We start from the raw sequence: 18,314 nt of genomic DNA, 5'->3' as shown, positions 1-18,314 counted from the left end.
TGTAATGGGAAACCGTAATGTGGTGCTGCACAACATGTTGCAAGAAAGCAAAGCCATCTGTAATCAAGGCTATTAGCCTATCCAGGGTATCATTTTCGACATACTCTCAGCAGCCCTTTTTTCAGCGGTCTCGATGAGGTCCACAAGCCTTTTCTTCAGAATTCTGTCCTCAGCAGCATTGTGGGTCTCGGCCATCAGCTTCCTCTTGAGACGGTCGATGTTATATCTGTAGTTCCTGCTGTACTTACTACAGTTCAGGATTAAACCTTGTAATAAATTATTACCGAATTAAATCAAATGGCTCGAGACCATATTTAAAACGTGCGTTATCTTTACTGTCAAAAGCAGAACTGATTGATGGCATCCGGTGTGTCACCAATAACACATTTCCGGGTGCTACATGTAAATGTAGACGTAACGTCAGTACATGACAGTCGTGTCTGTGCCCTTTGAGTTAAAGAAAACGAAACGAAAATGAAAAATCTTAAATTAACCTGGTCTTTTTTGAGAAAGACTGTTTACTGTACAAACAACAGTTCAGATACACACCCTGGCCAACAGGTCACACTCGTAGGATGTGTGTGTGTGTGTGTGTTCTCGTCTCCACCTCACAGAGGAAGTGCCCAAGTTAGTCATGTCAACACTGTCGTCTAGTTCTGAAGCCTCTGTGACCGCTTCCTCAATGGATACCGAGGGGGATGAGGAGGAGGAGGCGGCAGTGGCATCCTCCACCTCACGAGTTACGAGGCCGCCTGTGATGGTTTTCGCGGAGGGTGACCCTCCCCAAATCTGTTCACAAAGTTCCATGTACATAAACACTACTCTTCCATGCCCACTTTGGCGTCCGGTATCAATGGCGTTTTTAATATATTTCAGAGCGCCTTCCTTTACGGCGTTAATATGACGAGAGCATGTCCGCATATTTGGACTTACAAGACTCCCAGTCTACATTATCCAGGGCTTTCCTCCTAGTTTTGTACTCCAGCGCCACGTTAAGAAGTAACTCAGTTTCACTTTCTGTCCATACAAACGAGCCCGGCGCCATGATAACTTTTTTTTTTTCCTGTGAGCGGCTCAGCCTTCTGATTGGCATGTGTGGAATAATTATTGTTCTAACACTGGCACCGTCAGGCTTGACGTAGTTTAACAGCTCTTGATAGCGTATTTATGTCAATGATACTTGTATTCAAGTCAGTGATTTATGTTGATGAATATAGTGGGCTTTTTTTTTTTTTTTACAAAGGGGTGTGTACGTATATTTATACGAACGTTCGAAAGTATGCGTTTATCAAAATACCCGGGTATAGGGATGGGCATAATTAACCGATGATTGATCATTAAACATTTAGTCGAAGAAATTAATTTTCGCCGACGAACCGTTAACAAAAACTTGAAAGTAGGTTGTTCTGCCTTCCATTTAATTCCATGCCTGAGTTTAGTTTCTCTCACGTAAATCCTATGGTGAATACCGCCACCTAGTGGACTTTCTCGCGGTACTGCGCCTTAAGCGCAACTCTACTTCCTGGTTAGTTGCAGCCAGTTTTTTCAAGTGTTTTCTGCCGTAAAGCCACCGGACTTCATCTCTCCCGCAATTAATATCTTTTCACACTTGAGCCTTGGACAATATAAGTCTGTAAGTGATCATTTTGTGTTGGATATTGTTTGTAACGAAATTGCATTGCTATTTTGAGGTAAATTTCGATCTATTTGGCTCTAGAAATGATGTTTCCTTTGCCTGGAAATGTTGGCTAATCTCATTCTACTTTCGGTTAGAAAATGGCAAAGTGTAGGCCTACTGTAATTACTGCAATGTGAATTACAAATACAGTTAATCGACAACGTCCATGATGTATCACTTGAACACCGCGCATCCAAGCCTTGTAAAAGACGACGGTGACTCATCTCAACATAGCCTCGCCTCGATGTCTGCACCGTTATGTGCCTTCGTTGTTGGCTCACAACTTGAAGCCTCCCTCGTTTGCGCATTTCAGGTTTAACTTTTCTTGTTAATCACTTGACACTTGTGTTGTTAATAAAAACAAATCCTCAAAGAAGAACATTATGTTTTTGATGTATTTTTGTTATACAAGAGTATAGGGCATGGTGGGCCTAAATGTGTGCTCTTTTTAATATAAAAATGTTAATGGTTAATCGATTATTAATCATTAATTCTCCCGACGATCGACGAAGAAATTTTCACCGTATGCCCATCCCTACCCGGGTATGTATAAACAGCACCTAAATGACCTAGTCTTAAAAAGAACTCATTCCAGTATTTTATAGATGTATTGGCGCCACTAGATTATTATTATGAGTCAGCAAGCTGAATTTATGAAGCCAAATCCAGGCAGTTCAGGTCGAAATCTTCTACCCTGGTGGAAAATCTAAAGACCAAGAAAACTTGACAATACAGCCTCTTACATAATACCAGACATGGTCCTTAACAGGATTTTTTTTTAATTCATGATGTTTATGACTGGAAATTGCAGTAAAATATATTTGAGCATTCAGCCATACACGTAAACGTAGACTTCGATTCATTTTCCACTTGCCTGCGTTTGCCAACTAGGCAGAACTGCAAGATTATTGACTACAATGGGAACCAATCAGAGTGAACCTTCTCGTCTATTCTACTTTCTCTGCTGTTGACCAAGAATTGCACATCATTGGGGGCTTTTTTGCAGTTGGGGGTCTCAACCCTCAAATTCGGAAATGACATGTGTGAGGATGTGAATTCTTCCCCTCCTCACTTCTCCGGTTGCAAACGCGCACGAATGGCGTTTGCAACAGCAAGCGCGTAAGTGACTCTCTCTCTCTCTCTCAGTCGCGCAATCGGAGCACTCGCATTCGTTGACAAGCATACATCCACACACACGCATACAAGACTGATTCTGGACTTTCGCAACATGAAGATGAACTTTGTTGTGTCGGGTTTTGTTGGGGAGAATGTTGGAACGTTGGGGGGAAAAGTTTGGACCGTTTTGGTCGTCGCGGGCGACTCCATTAACCATGTGGTTGTTTCATACAGCGCATTTCATATTTCACACTTTGCCGTTAAAACAGTCCCTCCATAACATCCACAGCATCTAGCGAGGCGCCTGCTAGCATGTTCCACTACCCAACGCACCACAGTTTCCCCGCCAGTCCACTCATTCACTCAGCGCAGACATTCAACATCCATTCCTCCACTCACCAGTCCACTGCACACACCAGCTCCGCCTCCATCCATCCACAGCGAAAGTGCTTCCGCTGGGAGAGCACACCTTTTCTGTCCATGTCATCTGTCAATCAAACTATCATATTGTCCGCGATCCATTTTGTTTATTTTCGCCATTTAGTTGTTTATTTGTAATTGTGGTTATTATGGTATGACATGTCATTGGTGGGGGTTTAATCTATTTGTGTTTTGATATTGTTTTGGCCAATTTTAATATTGTAAATATTATGTGGGGAAATGTGATTGGTGGTTTAGGGAGTAGAACCAATGGGGTTTCAGGGGACTCTGATTGGTGTAATTTAGTGCTAAGGGGTTTTCCTATTTAAGAGGCCCTCATTCTCTGTTATGGGGAGAGAGGGGCAAGGAGGCTTTCTGTGACGCTGCCTGATAATGTAAGTGCAATACGCTGCTTTCCATGCTACATATTTTTGCTGGGCTGTGTTTGCTGTACCGGAGCTAAAAGCCACTAGCATTTTTGTTAGCATTTCTCAAGCACTATTTTTTGTACGGACATTTTGCACTTTTGGAACTGAATATCATGTTTGCCATTTTTGTTGGATATTTTTGTTGGATTTTTGGGACCGTGAATATTTTTGCACTTGGACATTTAAAACTACACTCTTAAAAATAAAATCCCATCTATTTTTTGGATTTCTGACCACCTTGTTTCCGTTTTTCCTCCAATCTCCATGGTTGCCTTACCCCCCACATGGGGGTGACCGCTCACATCCTCACAAGTGGTGTCAGAAGTGTTTGGATGTTACGTCTCTGAAACCTGGAGAGAAGAGGTGGAAAACGAGGTGCACGCCAAGCATGCGGTTGCTTTAAAAGACGTTGGTGGAGGATGGACAACCAGAGGCTGTTGCGGGAGGACCCAGACGAGCCCGAGGAGCTGCGACCTGACATCGGAGAATAGAAGACCGGTCCGACCAGGAGGAGACTGACGCGCCCGCGGTCCAGATGCAGGCCGGAGGGGGCAGGCTTGAGTCGTCAGAGTTTGCTGCCTTACGCGAGCTCCTGGAGAAGCAAGCGCAGATGCAGGAGCAGCGCTGGACAAGTATGCAGCAGCAAATGCACCAGCTACGGCAGGAAGTGGAGACTCCAGCGGCGGTCCCAGTTCCGGCTCCAGCGGCGGTCCCAGTTCCGGCTCCAGCGGCGGTCCCAGTTCCGGCTCCAGCGGCGGTCCCAGTTCCGGCTCCAGCGGCGGTCCCAGTTCCAGTCCCGGCTCCAGCGGCGGTCCCAGTTCCAGTCCCGGCTCCAGCGGCGGTTCCAGTTCCAGTCCTGGCTCCAGCGGCGGTCCCAGTTCCAGTCCCGGCTCCAGTGGCGGTCCCAGTTCCAGTCCCGGCGGTTCCAGTCCCTGCGGTGGTTCCAGTTCCAGCTCCAGCGGCGGTTCCGGTTCCAGTCCCAGTCCCAGTCCCAGCACCAGCGGCTCCAGCTCCAACAACAGTAGCTCCCAGGGCTCCAGCGCCAGCAACACCACGGGCGCCATTCCAAAGCTGGAGGACGGCGATGACATTGAGCAATACCTAACCACCTTCGAGCGGCTGGCCACAGCGTACCGCTGGCCAAGGGAGGACTGGGCAGTCTTCATCGTCCCCTACCTCACCGGTAAGGCTCGAAGCGCCTACGTGGCAATGGACGGGATGCACGCCATGGACTACAGCAAAGTGAAAGAGGCCATACTGTCCAAATATGACATCAACGGGGAGGTCTATCGTCGACGGTTCCGGGAGCCAGACATTCGGTCAGGAGAAACCCCCCGTGAACTGTACACCCGACTAAAAGACCTTTTCGATAAGTGGATTAGGCCGTCCACTAAGACGGTCGAAGAGGTGACTGAGGCTCTCATCTTGGAGCAGTTCATGCGCACGTTGGCACCAGACATCAGAGTGTGGGTGAAGGAACGTGAACCCCAAGATGGACAGAGAGCAGCAGAGCTGGTGGAGAGCTTCATGGCGGCACGGAATGGAATGAAGAGGTTCCGCTTCGACCCACAGCAAAGACCACCGGCGAGAGGTAAGTCTGATGGGTTCGGTCATGGGGGTGGTCCAAGGTTTGCCCAGCCCAACAGAATGCCTGCCCATACATCTGCCCCAACATCTGCCCCAGCTTCTGCCCCAACAGCTGCCCCAGCCAAGCCCCGTTATGACCCCCAGAACAGACCCCCAGGCCCAATAGTCTGTCACGGTTGTAGGCAGGAAGGGCATATGATTGCACAGTGTCCCAACAGAAAACCCAAATATTCCACCCACAGTTGTGTCCCCAAACCAGGTAGGAGTTTTGCAGGTTTTGAGGGAAAGCTACAGACCATGGCCGTAGTTGTAAACGGAAAGCCAGCTACTGCACTGTTGGATTCAGGTAGTACCCAAACCCTTGTTCAGCCCCACCTAGTGGAGAGAAGGGACATGATTACTGGCAAAAGCATTAAGGTGTTGTGTGTCAACGGAGATGAGCACGAGTACCCAATTGCTGATGTCTATGTAGAACTCTCTGGCCAGACTTACCAGTTGCAAGTAGGGGTAGTGGAGAAACTAAGCCACCCGATTGTAATTGGCCAGGATATTGTGGTGTTGCCAGAGTTGCTGCAGTCCATTAAGCCAGTATATGTTGTGACACGATCACAGAGGAAAGCAAAGAAAAATGATGATGATGACGAAGATATTGAAGAGAATCCTGATCTACTTGCCATAAGAGAGCTAGCCTATGCTAACGCTGACATTCCTGCCCCAACCAGAGTCAAGCCCAAGAAGAGTCGCAGGCAGCGTAGACAGGCTAGGGTTGTTGGAACAGCAGAGAAAAACTTACCTGAAAATGAATTACCTGTGAAAGACTTACCTGTATCTACAGCAGATGATGTTTGGGGTGATGTCCCAGATAATTTTGAAGAGCTGCAGAGGGAAGATGCCTCCTTGACAAAAGCATTTGAGACTGTCACTCAGTGTGAGGGGTACGCTACAGACGAGTCACCTACCTTGTCCGGAGAAAGCTATGTGGTCAGAGAGGGCCTCCTATACCATCAGCCAGCAGATGGCAGAGCAGAGCAGCTTGTTGTGCCTACATCGCTCAGGGACAGAGTGCTGAGTATGGGTCATGACATCCCCTGGTCAGGGCATTTGAGCAATACAAAGACCTATGAGCGCATAGCAGCCAGGTTCTATTGGCCAGGTCTTTACAAGGCCGTACAAGCTTTTTGTAAGAGTTGCCCCAAGTGCCAGCTGACCAGCAACAGGAAGACCACCCGTTACCCATTGCAGCCAATGCCCATCATAGAGACCCCCTTCCAGCGCATTGCCATGGACTTGGTAGGCCCCCTAGAACGTTCCCAAGCAGGCCACAAATACATCTTGGTGGTCTGCGACTATGCCACTCGCTACCCTGAAGCCTTCCCCCTCAGAAAAGTTTCTGCCCGTCCCATAGCTCAGGCCCTGTTGCAGCTATTTTCCCGGGTAGGAATTCCCCAAGAGGTCCTGACAGACCAGGGCACAGCCTTTTTGTCAAGAACTATGAAGGACGTTTATAGACTTCTGGGCATTAAGGGCATACGGACCACCCCATACCACCCTCAGACCGACGGCCTCGTAGAGCGGTACAATCAGACGCTCAAGGGGATGCTGAGGAAGTTCGTGGCGGCCAATGGCAGGGATTGGGATCGTTGGCTGCCATACCTGCTCTTCGCATACCGCGAGGTGCCGCAGGCTTCCACAGGCTTCTCCCCCTTCGAGTTGCTCTACGGCAGGCAGGTGAGGGGCCCGCTGGATGTTCTGCGGGAGACCTGGGAGGGACCGGCAACACCCAAGACTCGCAACATCCTGGCCCATGTCCTCACCATGCGGGACAAGATGGAGGAGATGACGGAGATGGTGCGGACCAACCTGGAGAAGGCGCAAGGTCAACAGAAAGCCTGGTACGACCGTGCGGCCCGCCAACGCAACCTCAAGCCAGGACAGAAGGTCCTACTCCTGCTGCCCACCTCAGAGCAAAAGCTGCTGGCCCAGTGGCAAGGGCCGTATGAGGTGGTGAGGAAGTTGGGGCCTGCTACGTACGAGGTGAACCTGCCAGGACGAAGGAAGCCCACTCAAGTCTTCCACGTCAACCTTCTCAAGGAGTGGCACGAGAGGGGCCCAGGCCTGCAACTCCGGGTCCAGACAGTGGTGGAGGAAGAAGACACTCCAGAACAGTTCTTTCCCACCAGCCAGGAGTCAGCTACCCTAGACCTCTCCCACCTGTCCTCCAGCCAGCGAAGGGAGCTGGCCAATGTCATCCCGTCTGGCCTGTTCCAGGAGCGGCCAGGCTTCACCCCTGAAGTCGAACATCCTATCCCCCTCAAAGACTCAAACCCGGTGCGCCAGAGAATGTACCGGGTGCCAGAACGCCTCCTGCCGAACCTCAAAGCGGAGGTGGACGAGATGCTCTCCATGGGCGTCATTGAGTGTTCCACCAGCGAGTGGAGCAATCCTGTTGTGCTTGTGCCTAAAAAAGACGGCACAATGCGTTTTTGTATAGACTTCCGGCGCGTGAATGCCCAATCACGCTTTGATGCCTACCCAATGCCTCGTCTGGAGGACCTGATTGAGCGCCTGGGTAAGGCGGCATACATCACCACACTTGACTTATGCAAGGGGTACTGGCAAGTGCCCCTGGCCAAAGACGCCAGACCTGTGACTGCCTTCCGAACCCCACAGGGGTTATTCCAGTTTCTGGTGATGCCCTTCGGCCTGCAGGGGGCACCCGCCACATTTCAGAGACTGATGGACGTTGTCTTGGCGGGCACTGACTCCTACGCGGCTGCTTACCTGGACGACATCGTGGTGTACAGCGCCACATGGGAAGACCACCTGCGTCACCTTGGTGACGTGCTGCAACGGATCCAGCGAGCGGGCCTTACCATCCACCCGCTGAAATGTGCCATCGCAAAGGAGGAGGTGCAGTACCTTGGCCATGTTCTAGGCCGGGGTGTCATCCGTCCGCAGACGGATAAGGTCCAGGCCATCGCAGACTGCCCACGGCCCAGGACGAAGAAGCAGGTGCGGTCATTCCTGGGGCTCGTAGGCTGGTACCGGCGTTTTGTGCCGGACTTTGCCCGGCGAGCTGCCCCACTCTCCGACCTGACACGGAAGTCAGACACCAACAAAGTCACCTGGGGGCCAGAGCAGGAGCAGGCCTTCGCAGACCTCAAGGCAGTGCTCTGCAATGATCCAGTCCTCCAGAGCCCTGACTTCTCCTTGCCGTTCACTGTCCAGACGGACGCGTCTGGGGTGGGCCTTGGGGCGGTGCTCTTGCAGGGTGAGGGGGACCAGCAGAAGCCTGTGGCTTACATAAGCCGCAAGCTATTCCCCAGAGAAACCAGGTATGCTGTGACTGAGCTCGAGTGCCTGGCTGTCAAATGGGCGCTTGACACCTTGAAATACTACCTGCTTGGCAGGGAATTCACTGTGGAAACTGACCACCGCGCCTTACAGTGGTTAGACCGTATGAAGGACTCCAACACCAGAGTTACCAGGTGGTTCCTGGCCCTCCAGCCCTACCGGTTCACTGTCCGGTACAGGGCAGGTCCGGAGAATGTGGTCTCAGACTTTCTGTCCCGCCACTCTGTTGGCGTGACTCCTGAAGGGGAGGGAAGTGTGAGGATGTGAATTCTCTTCCCCTCCTCACCGCTCCGTTTGTGAATGCGCACGGACAGCATTGGCAACAGCAAGCGCATAAAGTGACTCTCTCTCTCTCTCTCTCTCTCTCGGTTGCGCAAACGGAGCACTCGTATTCGTACACACACACACACACACACACACACACAATACTGATTCTGGACTTGTGCAACATGTAAATGGACAGTGTTGTGTCGGGTTTGGTTGGGGAGAATGTTGTAACTTTGGGGGCAAAAGTTTGGACAGTTTTGGTTGCCGCGGGCGGCGCCATTAACCACGAGGTTCTAATACATCGCATTTCATATTTCACACTTTGCCGTTAAAACAGTCCCTCCATAACGCCATTTTTGTTGGATATTTTTGTTGGATTTTTGGGACCGTGAATATTTTTGCACTTGGACATTTAAAACTACACTCTTAAAAATAAAATCCCATCTATTTTTTGGATTTCTGACCACCTTGTTTCAGTTTTTCCTCCAATCTCCATGGTTGCCTTACCCCCCACATGGGGGTGACCGCTCACATCCTCACAACATGACAGGTAATATTAGGGAATGACAGATATATATATTTTTTTACTATGAAAAAGCCTACGCAACCTGTTAGTGTGTGATGTTAGTGGTCGCCCACGTGGCTTGTAATATGAGATGTATTACTTAGACCCTATGAGTCTAGAAAACACACACTGACGCACCCAAGACATGTTCTTGCCTCTCGTCCCCATAGTATCCCCTTACATTTTCTTTTCATTGCTGTAGGATCGCCACATGTGTATCGCTCTGCCTACCATGCCTACAGTGTCAAACCTGAGTAATTTGTATTGGTACCTGAAAACCTACAACTGTGTCATCAGGACATATTTTGCAACATTGAGTACAACAGCGCAAAATGTCCAATTCACAGTACTGTTGGGGAATACAGTGGAGGTGCGACATAAGAATGTATTTTTATTCAAATGGTTGTTTCATTATGTAGGTCCAGTAGTTAATTCACTTTAAAGACACAATGCTCAATATCAGTTCAATCTCACTTTGTCTTAATGGAAAGCAAATGTCCACATAGTGTCTCAAGTGACATCACAGCCATGTCCACAGCTGCATTGTGGAATGTTGCTGTTACAAATAACAAAAATAAAGCACATCTATCTTACTTCGAGTATGTGCATTAATGCCACCGTGTCTGGATAAACATATTAAATTTTAAAAAGTAATAGGTGATAATGGTATCTACACGGCTCAACAATGTAAATATGCAATACAATTTATTTTCCAGAACTTTATGACGATTATGCACTTAAGCAATTACATGGATGAATCTGTTTTAATGACAAATGACAAAACACTTTAACATTAAGATGTTTAATCAAGCAGTTCAAACATCTTCTTGACAGAGAGTAGTGATGGTGCTGGTAACAGGATCATCATACAGGATAATATTATGTTGCTTGATATCTTATTTGTACATGCGGAATGACTGAGTGCGTTTATATGCAGTTCAGTATCCCGAATATGAGGCATATCCCGGTTATGATCATATTCGGGATAAGGTGTTAATATGAGCACAGAGTGTTATATCCCAGTCTACATTCTTGGCTGTTATAGAATTATCTTCAAATGCGGGTAGTCTGGATACCAGCAACAGCATTCTATGGGAAGCCCCTGTATTCGGGATAAGGTGTGTACATGCGTCAGTATCCCGACTTCTTTCGGAATACTCCACCTAGCATATCCTGATTTCTCAGTATCCCGAATAAGAGCTTATTCAGGATACTGAGGTGTTTATATGCTCAAACGCAAAGTCGGGATACTTTAATATCCTGATCATATTTGGGATACTGAACCGCATGTCTACGCACTCACTGTGTAACAAGTTAGTTCTCAAACGTCAAAACATTATTAGTGTGCATTAACAGAGGGCTTAACCTTCCGAGTCCCACACCTGAAATAATAGAGGAATAAGGGCCTCACAGCGTCGTCTCTGAGGCCGTAAATTAGGGGACTCAGGCACCGAGGCAGAAGAAGAACAAAGAGGAAATTAAGGTATCGCAGATGAAAGAACAACTCGAGGCTGCTGCCCATATACAAGGCTCTCTCTATAGTTCCATAAATAAAAGAGTTAACACAGAGAACCAACTGACCAAAATGCAGCAATATCGTCTGTTGTGCCTTTTTTGCTGAGTCTTTCTTTGATGAGGCAGATCGAGCCGCAAGTACAACATTAATGTAGGTGAAAATTAATATACAAGTTACAGCCACAAAGTAAAAGGAATTGAAGGCTTGAAACATATCCACTTGCCATTTTGAAAAGATAAACCTCTCTCGACTACAGAGCATGGGGTTTTTAAAAGACACAGGGTTCACCATCAGTGCGTAAATAATATCTATTACAACGTTTAACGCACTTAAGAACCATATGACACCAATAGAAACACCTGCTGATTTCTGGTCCACAATCTCACTGTGTCTTAATGGAAAGCAAATGGCCACATAGCGCTCAAGTGACATTACGGCCAGGTTCAAAGCGGCGTTGCGGAATGTTGCTGTGGCTAATAACAAAATGAAAGCACACAGAACTTTAGGAATTGCTTGCAAATGCATCGTTAGGAGATATAATGTCATAGATACAAGCAACTGGGCTGAGTCATTGCAGAGCATGTGGGCAAACAGAACGTATCGAGGCAGCTCTCTAAACACGGGCTTACTGAGAAGAGTGTGAAACATGATGCTGTTGATGTAAACAAAAAGCAGTGATGCGAAAATGGCCACAACAAGTTTGATCATTTGACTTTCTTTCATTTCCAATCTGTAAAACTGCTGGTGCACTACCGGGGCCTCTTCAACTGACTGATTAGTCATTGCAATGAGATTCTATACCATCATAAGCAAACATTTAAAATCATTTCTTACATACAAGTATTTGAAGTACTGTAAGCCACAATGACAAAATGCGATCATATATTGACATAGGCTAAGTGTAACATTTCATCATGATGAAATTGTAGAGTATGATGCTTGGATTATTAGTTCAATGATAGCTTGCTCCTTGAGAAAATTACACGTCCTTCAATGAAACATCTTAATACACAACATACATGTGGTCAAATAAGACATGAAAATAAAAACATCCATATTAAATTCGAAGCCAGTTGTTCAAAAGTTAACACAGAAAGTAACTAAATGAGTCTTTCTACAAAACAGGAATGCACATTCAGTACACCACCAAGTAGGCCTACACCACATTCAGTACAACACAAAGTCCTTTTATAAGCAGAAATGATGTCATCATTCTATATAGCATTTTGGTAAAGTATTCAAATCCTTTGAGCTTTGTCATTGTTTTTTTCAACACCCTAACCATGTGGGTGGTTGACGTTTAAGGGCGTAACGCCAAAAAAAAAAGTTTGTCCAAGTCCTGAAAAAAATTGGAAGAAAATAGAAAAAAATAAAGCTCTTAGTGGTCCGTGGAATTTCGCCTAATTTTTGGGATAATGTGCTCTGCGGTGTGCCATCCTTGGTGTGACATTTCTGTAAGATACAATAAAATGATTAATATTCTGCACAAACATATCCCCCATGCTCTTTGTACTATTGTTCCTTTAACCCCCACCCCACACGCACACTACTACCCACCCGTACCCCCACCCCCATCCACACACGCCTATGCATTGCACAGGCAGACAACTGATTTCACTGCATGGTTTCACTGTATTACTTGTAATAATTGTGTGAATGTGACTAATAAATATCCTAGTATCCTTATATCCTTGCATGATGCTTGAAAAACAAGTAAGGATTGAGTAACACATTGCATAAGCATGTCACACTGCAGGAGATGAAGTCACACCACAGGAAATCCACTGCATTGTGGCCATTTGCGGGTTATCTTCAGCTTGATACGGAGTCATTGTTATCCATTTTCTTATCTTCAGATTCAAAGTCATCATCCATTTCCTCACTTTCAATTTCGTCACTTTGCTTCTCAAGGAGACTCTGTCCTCCAATAATAGCTCTCGTGATATACACTCTCTCCGGGACACAGACAATCGCATCCTGTTTAGAAACAAGGTGTTTGTTCGCTGTTTGCGCCAATATATTAGAGCGAAACTGAAGGCCAAATGCACCATAGCCAGAAAATCATCTTCCACATCAGGCCTGTAGACAGGTATCGAGTACTCATCATGTCCTATTACGTAGTCTTGAAGTAGTCTGAGGTCTGGTTACAATTGAATGTGATGGTGAATTTAGTCGTTGTATTTTACCCTCATCTGTAAAAGTTGCGAAACAGCTCTTCATGTACATCTTCATTCCCAGTCCCTATGGTCAAAATTCTGTGAATCCGATCAATATTAGCTGCATCTTGAAATTGCTGTCTTTCTTTGACTGATGCGTTAAGTGATTGAGTTATTCATTTGTAAATAGTATCTTTTTTTTCTCGATTTCTGGCAAATGATACAATCCCCAGAAGAGCCAGACATGAGGGGACTCAAACAAGCATGCTCTTACATTTTTGTACCCCACAGTAAAGAGCATTACTCTGCAGAGAGAATGACTATACTGCCCAACTATTTCAGAACGCAGTATCTTGAAAATGGTGGAAAATGAGTTTAGAGCGGAATTTGACTTTAAAATACTTTCTTTTTCTTGTGTTTGGTGTAGACCAGGGGTATTCAATGAAATGTCAACGAGGGCCAGTTTTTCCAATTCCTGCGAGTAAAGGAGCCGAACTATATGTATGTATTATGGTTGCCGGCAGTCAATGAAAAATATACCAGACACTTGAAGGAGATGGGGGGTCTGGGGGTCCTCCCCAGAAAGTTTTGCATTTCTTAGATGTAATTTCATGCATTTTAACATCCCGTGTGTCCCGTTTCAGCTCGATCCGGAACCTGTACTTTTATCTCTAAATTCCGAAAAACAATTCTGTATTTCGAGGGGTTTCTGGGGGGCCAGAACATTGCCGTCCATGGCCCCAGGGCCGACATTTGAATAGCCCTGGTGTAGACAGTAACACCACAACAGAACGCAGTATATTGATTTTTCAGCTAAAAAGTAATGAGAATGTTGTTTTTTTGTTTTTGTCCACCATAAAAATATGGAAGTGTCATCACCACTTTACCCCAAACACAGTTGCGTGGCCAGAAAGGAAACTTTTAAAGCCTTTTTTCTCAGTTTACCAGTTCGGAGATATAGGCCTACTGAAATTGTAGGGCAGTATAGCATGACACAGTAGAGTATGAGCATCTTCACGTCATGTAATATATCCCAATATTTCAGTGAAGCAGTAAGCAAAGAGTGACCAATGACTTGTTGAAATAAAAACAAAAATGGATTAAAAAAAATGAGAGAAAAGTCTGCTACAACCAGGATTTAATGCTCCCAATTATTTTTTTTATTTTTACGTGACGTTTCAGGCAGAACCCTTCTTCAGACGTGAAAGCTCATACATACACCAATATATACAATTTCCGGGTGATCACACATACCTGCAAACTCAGGAGGGTTGAAAAAGGTGACAAACTATCGCGACCTCGTGATACACAGGGTTCCCGCGGGTTATTAAAAATATTAAAAAGGCATTGAATTTAGTTATCCAGCATTAAGAGCATTAATAGCATTGAATTAGCTGTTAAAAGTCGGGAATTTTTTTCACTGCGGCATTAATTTTTCAAAAAACATTTCAGTGTGCAACCTAAAGGACGAAGTTTTTTTTTTTTCATAATGACGATGACGCACAGAACGTCAATACCCATGATTCGTTGTAGAACGCTACTGTAAACACAAATCTAGAGTGCAGCGGCGTCATTTTTTGATGAGGTGAGGTGAAGAATGGGAAAGTGCCGGTTTAACCCCAAGTGGCTGCAGGATCCAAAATACTTTTGGGTAAAATCTGTGCCGAATGACCGCGAGGCGTGCTGCACACTATGCAAGAAAACGTTTACGCTGGGCTTTTTTCATAATGAAGATGACGCACAGAACGTCCATTCGTTGCACTGTAAACACGTGCACAAACCTTGAGTGCTGCAGCGACAACGGGAAGTGTAGCATTAACAATTATCTATCCTCGATGTAGCGCACAAGTATTTTTTCCACTAACCAGCAAAGTTTTATTTGTGCCGTCCAAGCACCAGTTGAACTCGAGAAGCAGGTTGTGATCAAAGCCACCCCCCCTTTATATTTATTTCATTGTGTTCATGCAAACAGTGGAGAACTGACGTTGTGGAGTGTTACCGGTTTTCTTGGGGTATTCTTTTTAAGGCTATTGAACGTTGTGAAGCAAACTTAAGGAGCTATCAGAAATCCACCGCTGTCATTTGTAGCCATTTCAATTTCATGACAAAGCTGTGTTACAAACGCAATTAGGCTACTTGGCGAGACAGACCTATCGATTGGTCGCAACTAGTAGATGTATCACCAACGACCACCGACATTAATTAACACACTCTTGTTTGAGGAGCTCCTAAAAGCGTTAGCAGAAAACAAGGCGACGTCATGCAACATTTAGCCTCTTTTTAAAATCTTGCATTGAATTTTTGAGGTGGCCAATAATAACCACAGACGCGTAACCGCGGTTAAATCACACACTGGTTAGGCTACAGTGCACTCCACACACCAACGCGTGGGCACGCTATACCTGTTGGTAGCAAACTTGACTCGTATCAAATCCCGTCTCTGAACTATTTCCCCTTGCTGTTCGGGAAAAAAAGACGACTACTTCATTGATCTTGTTTTAATCGATGCGCTGCTAAACCAGGAGACCTGACCCATCTATGAATAGGGGGGCTCACGGCGCATTTCCTTACTGAATCATGCTCAGATAATGCATACTTCCCAGAATTGCGCATGGTGAAAAATAGTAAACAAGCATGGACGCATGCATGGTCTTATCGGATAATCATTATTGTGGCCATTCGACTATGGCAGTGCTATTCTCAAATACCTGTAAAACACTACATTAAGGGGGATCATTACTTGCACAACTAGCCCTATGACCAATAACTTGTTGACTCAAAAAATGAGTGGGTTATTGTCAGTTTAACGCTCAAATTGTAAATGGTACATTTAAATTTAGGCAATTATGCTTTTTGAACGTCATTATACTGCCCTACAAAGGCAAAGAGCAGTAAGTGCATTTTTTCCAAAAAAATTTTTTTGCAGAAATAGGGAGTGCACGGTCAGCTCTTCAATCTGTTACAATTTCATGTTGATCTGTAAACAGTTTCATGTAAATATTTGAGATTTTAGTTTGCAGCGTGTATTGAAAAGTAGGCTAAAACCAAGCCAAAGTGCAGTATAGTGTTTTTATAGTGCAGTTTGCCTATTCTTGTACTGCTGTTTGCCTTGGTTTCAGTCATTTGCTGCAGTCTGCCTTGGTTTACCTTGCCCTAGCATTTGTTATTATATTTTTTGAAAAAGGGCTTCTTGTAGTTAGTAGTTTGCAGCAGGGTAGTGTTGGTAGTTTGCAGTGTGTGTCATGATTATGTTAATCATGATTAATAATGCTAATGAGTGTGTTTACACTTTCTATGCAGAGCCAAACAACACCCTGAGAAATGCTAATCGCGATTAGCAATGCTAATCGCGATTGCTAATAACTCACTAATAACTCACTCTAACTGCTAACCAATACACTTTCTAGACACTCCCAAGCAGCACAAACTTAAGAAATCCCATACTGAAATTGTTCATGATTGCATGTTTGTATGTTTACAAGGATTAGGGAAGAAAATGATCAAAGAACAAAGAAGATGCTAATCGCAATTGCTAACTGCTGACTGTAGCCTAGCTACCTAGCTTTTTCTTGAAAGTGTGCATTTATTAGCAGTAGGCCTAAAAATCAGTAAAATACACATGTGTTCCATTGCTTAGGCATCAAGGAACATTTTTACAGCAAAAAATATTGTCAGTGCCTTCTGATTTTCCCATAAAAAGAGTAATTATGGTCATCATACTGCACTATCTTATTGTATGCTTGTGTAATTTTAAGCTGTAATACAAAGGCAAAATGCAGTATAGCCTATAAAATTGCCAAATTGTGGAAAAATTTAATAAAAAATATATGGGTGTGTTCAACTCACTTTAATCTATGTAATTACAAATTTTGGTGTTAAATAGGCCTATGAGTAAAAAGTTGTGTAAAGAAAACACAAAAAGCTGTTTTTCTCAGTTTGGGGTTTTTGCACTTACTGCTCTTTGCCTTTGTAGGGCAGTATAATGGAGTGAAGAAAAACGATTAGGCCTAATTATTAGGCCCAACAACAATAATAATGGTCTACTCCAATTTAGTCTGATAGGTTTACATTATATTGGCTAATACATGTTGAAAGACAGATAGGCCTACTGTATGAATATAGGTTACAGTACATGTGCAAATTATGATTAGGCCTATGATTGGTCTACTTCATCCTAGAAAATGTCAATAGCCTATAAAAAACAGCAAATGTTCCAATTCTTTCTGTGTTTGGCTGATCGGTGATCATCACAGCAAGTCGGTAATCTGCAATTAACAAATAAATAGTGCTTTTGAAGCAGCTTTTGAATTCAATTCTGGGGTTTGTTTAAGTAAATAAATCTGAGATGCTACAATGCAACTTTGCATGTGTTTTAATTGTATTTTCCATAAATGTACCTTCTTGTGCCAAACAGAGAGGTAATCTCTTAAGAAGTAATGAGGTTTGAATTTGATACGTGCTTTCTTAATTGAATTTTGCTCAATATTATTGAAATAATGGATGCGATAAAAGTATTAAATTTTATGTGAACATGCATTAAAAAAGGTCTTAAAAGCATTGAATTTAGGCTTAACAATCCTGGGGGAACCCTGATACATGATGCATGATACAAGAATACATGAAGGGTTTGGGACACTTCGGTTTGTGTGTGGAGACCCTCAACATATTACGAGGTAAGTGTGACGTCGTTTTAAGCTGTGCAAGACTTTAAATGTTGTGTTTTTGAAATGTGGTGTAACTGCCGAGATATGATACCCCCAATCATATTGCAGCTGATATGGCTAACGAGGCTAACGTGATATTATCAAACTTTCTCAAAACGCATCCTTTTGCCGTGATTTTGCTCTAGAGTGACTGTATTTCATCCCAAACATGCTAAAATGAGGCAGACTTGCTCCAAAGGTGACAAGTTTGCAGGTATGATCACATGACCCTCATTGTAGGTGTAAACACTTTTTTGTTACTTTTGTTGCCTTCACCAGCTCGGGACCTCTCGAGACAGCTGACGACACTGCTCACATGACAATCGAGTTCTGGAGTTTGGCACATGAACGCCACAGATCCCGGAACAATCGGGATTCATGCGTGTTTTGTTTTGGTTCTCTTTTCTTTTTTTTCACCTCACCTTGAGCCTCCAAACCCAGGACATATCATTTTAGCTAAATCAAACAGTCAGAGACCAGCATTACTGATATGTACATCTGCAATTGAATGACATCAACTGGGG

The 18,314-nt window shown here is 44.8% G+C and overlaps 1 protein-coding gene across 1 annotated transcript; it reads right to left on the bottom strand.

Moving 5' to 3' along the window:
- Positions 1-10,680: 10,680 nt before the first annotated feature.
- Positions 10,681-11,714, bottom strand: LOC134451772 (odorant receptor 131-2-like). The gene has a single exon (XM_063202172.1). It carries the CDS (start codon positions 11,712-11,714, stop codon positions 10,755-10,757), a length of 960 nt encoding a protein of 319 aa, XP_063058242.1. The 3' UTR covers positions 10,681-10,754.
- Positions 11,715-18,314: the final 6,600 nt, after the last annotated feature.

This window comes from Engraulis encrasicolus, chromosome 7 (assembly GCF_034702125.1).
Source record: "Engraulis encrasicolus isolate BLACKSEA-1 chromosome 7, IST_EnEncr_1.0, whole genome shotgun sequence".
In the NCBI taxonomy this organism is placed as follows: Eukaryota; Metazoa; Chordata; class Actinopteri; order Clupeiformes; family Engraulidae; genus Engraulis; species Engraulis encrasicolus.
The sequence above is the reverse complement of the archived record's forward strand: the minus strand, read 5'-3'. Positions and strand labels throughout refer to the sequence as shown.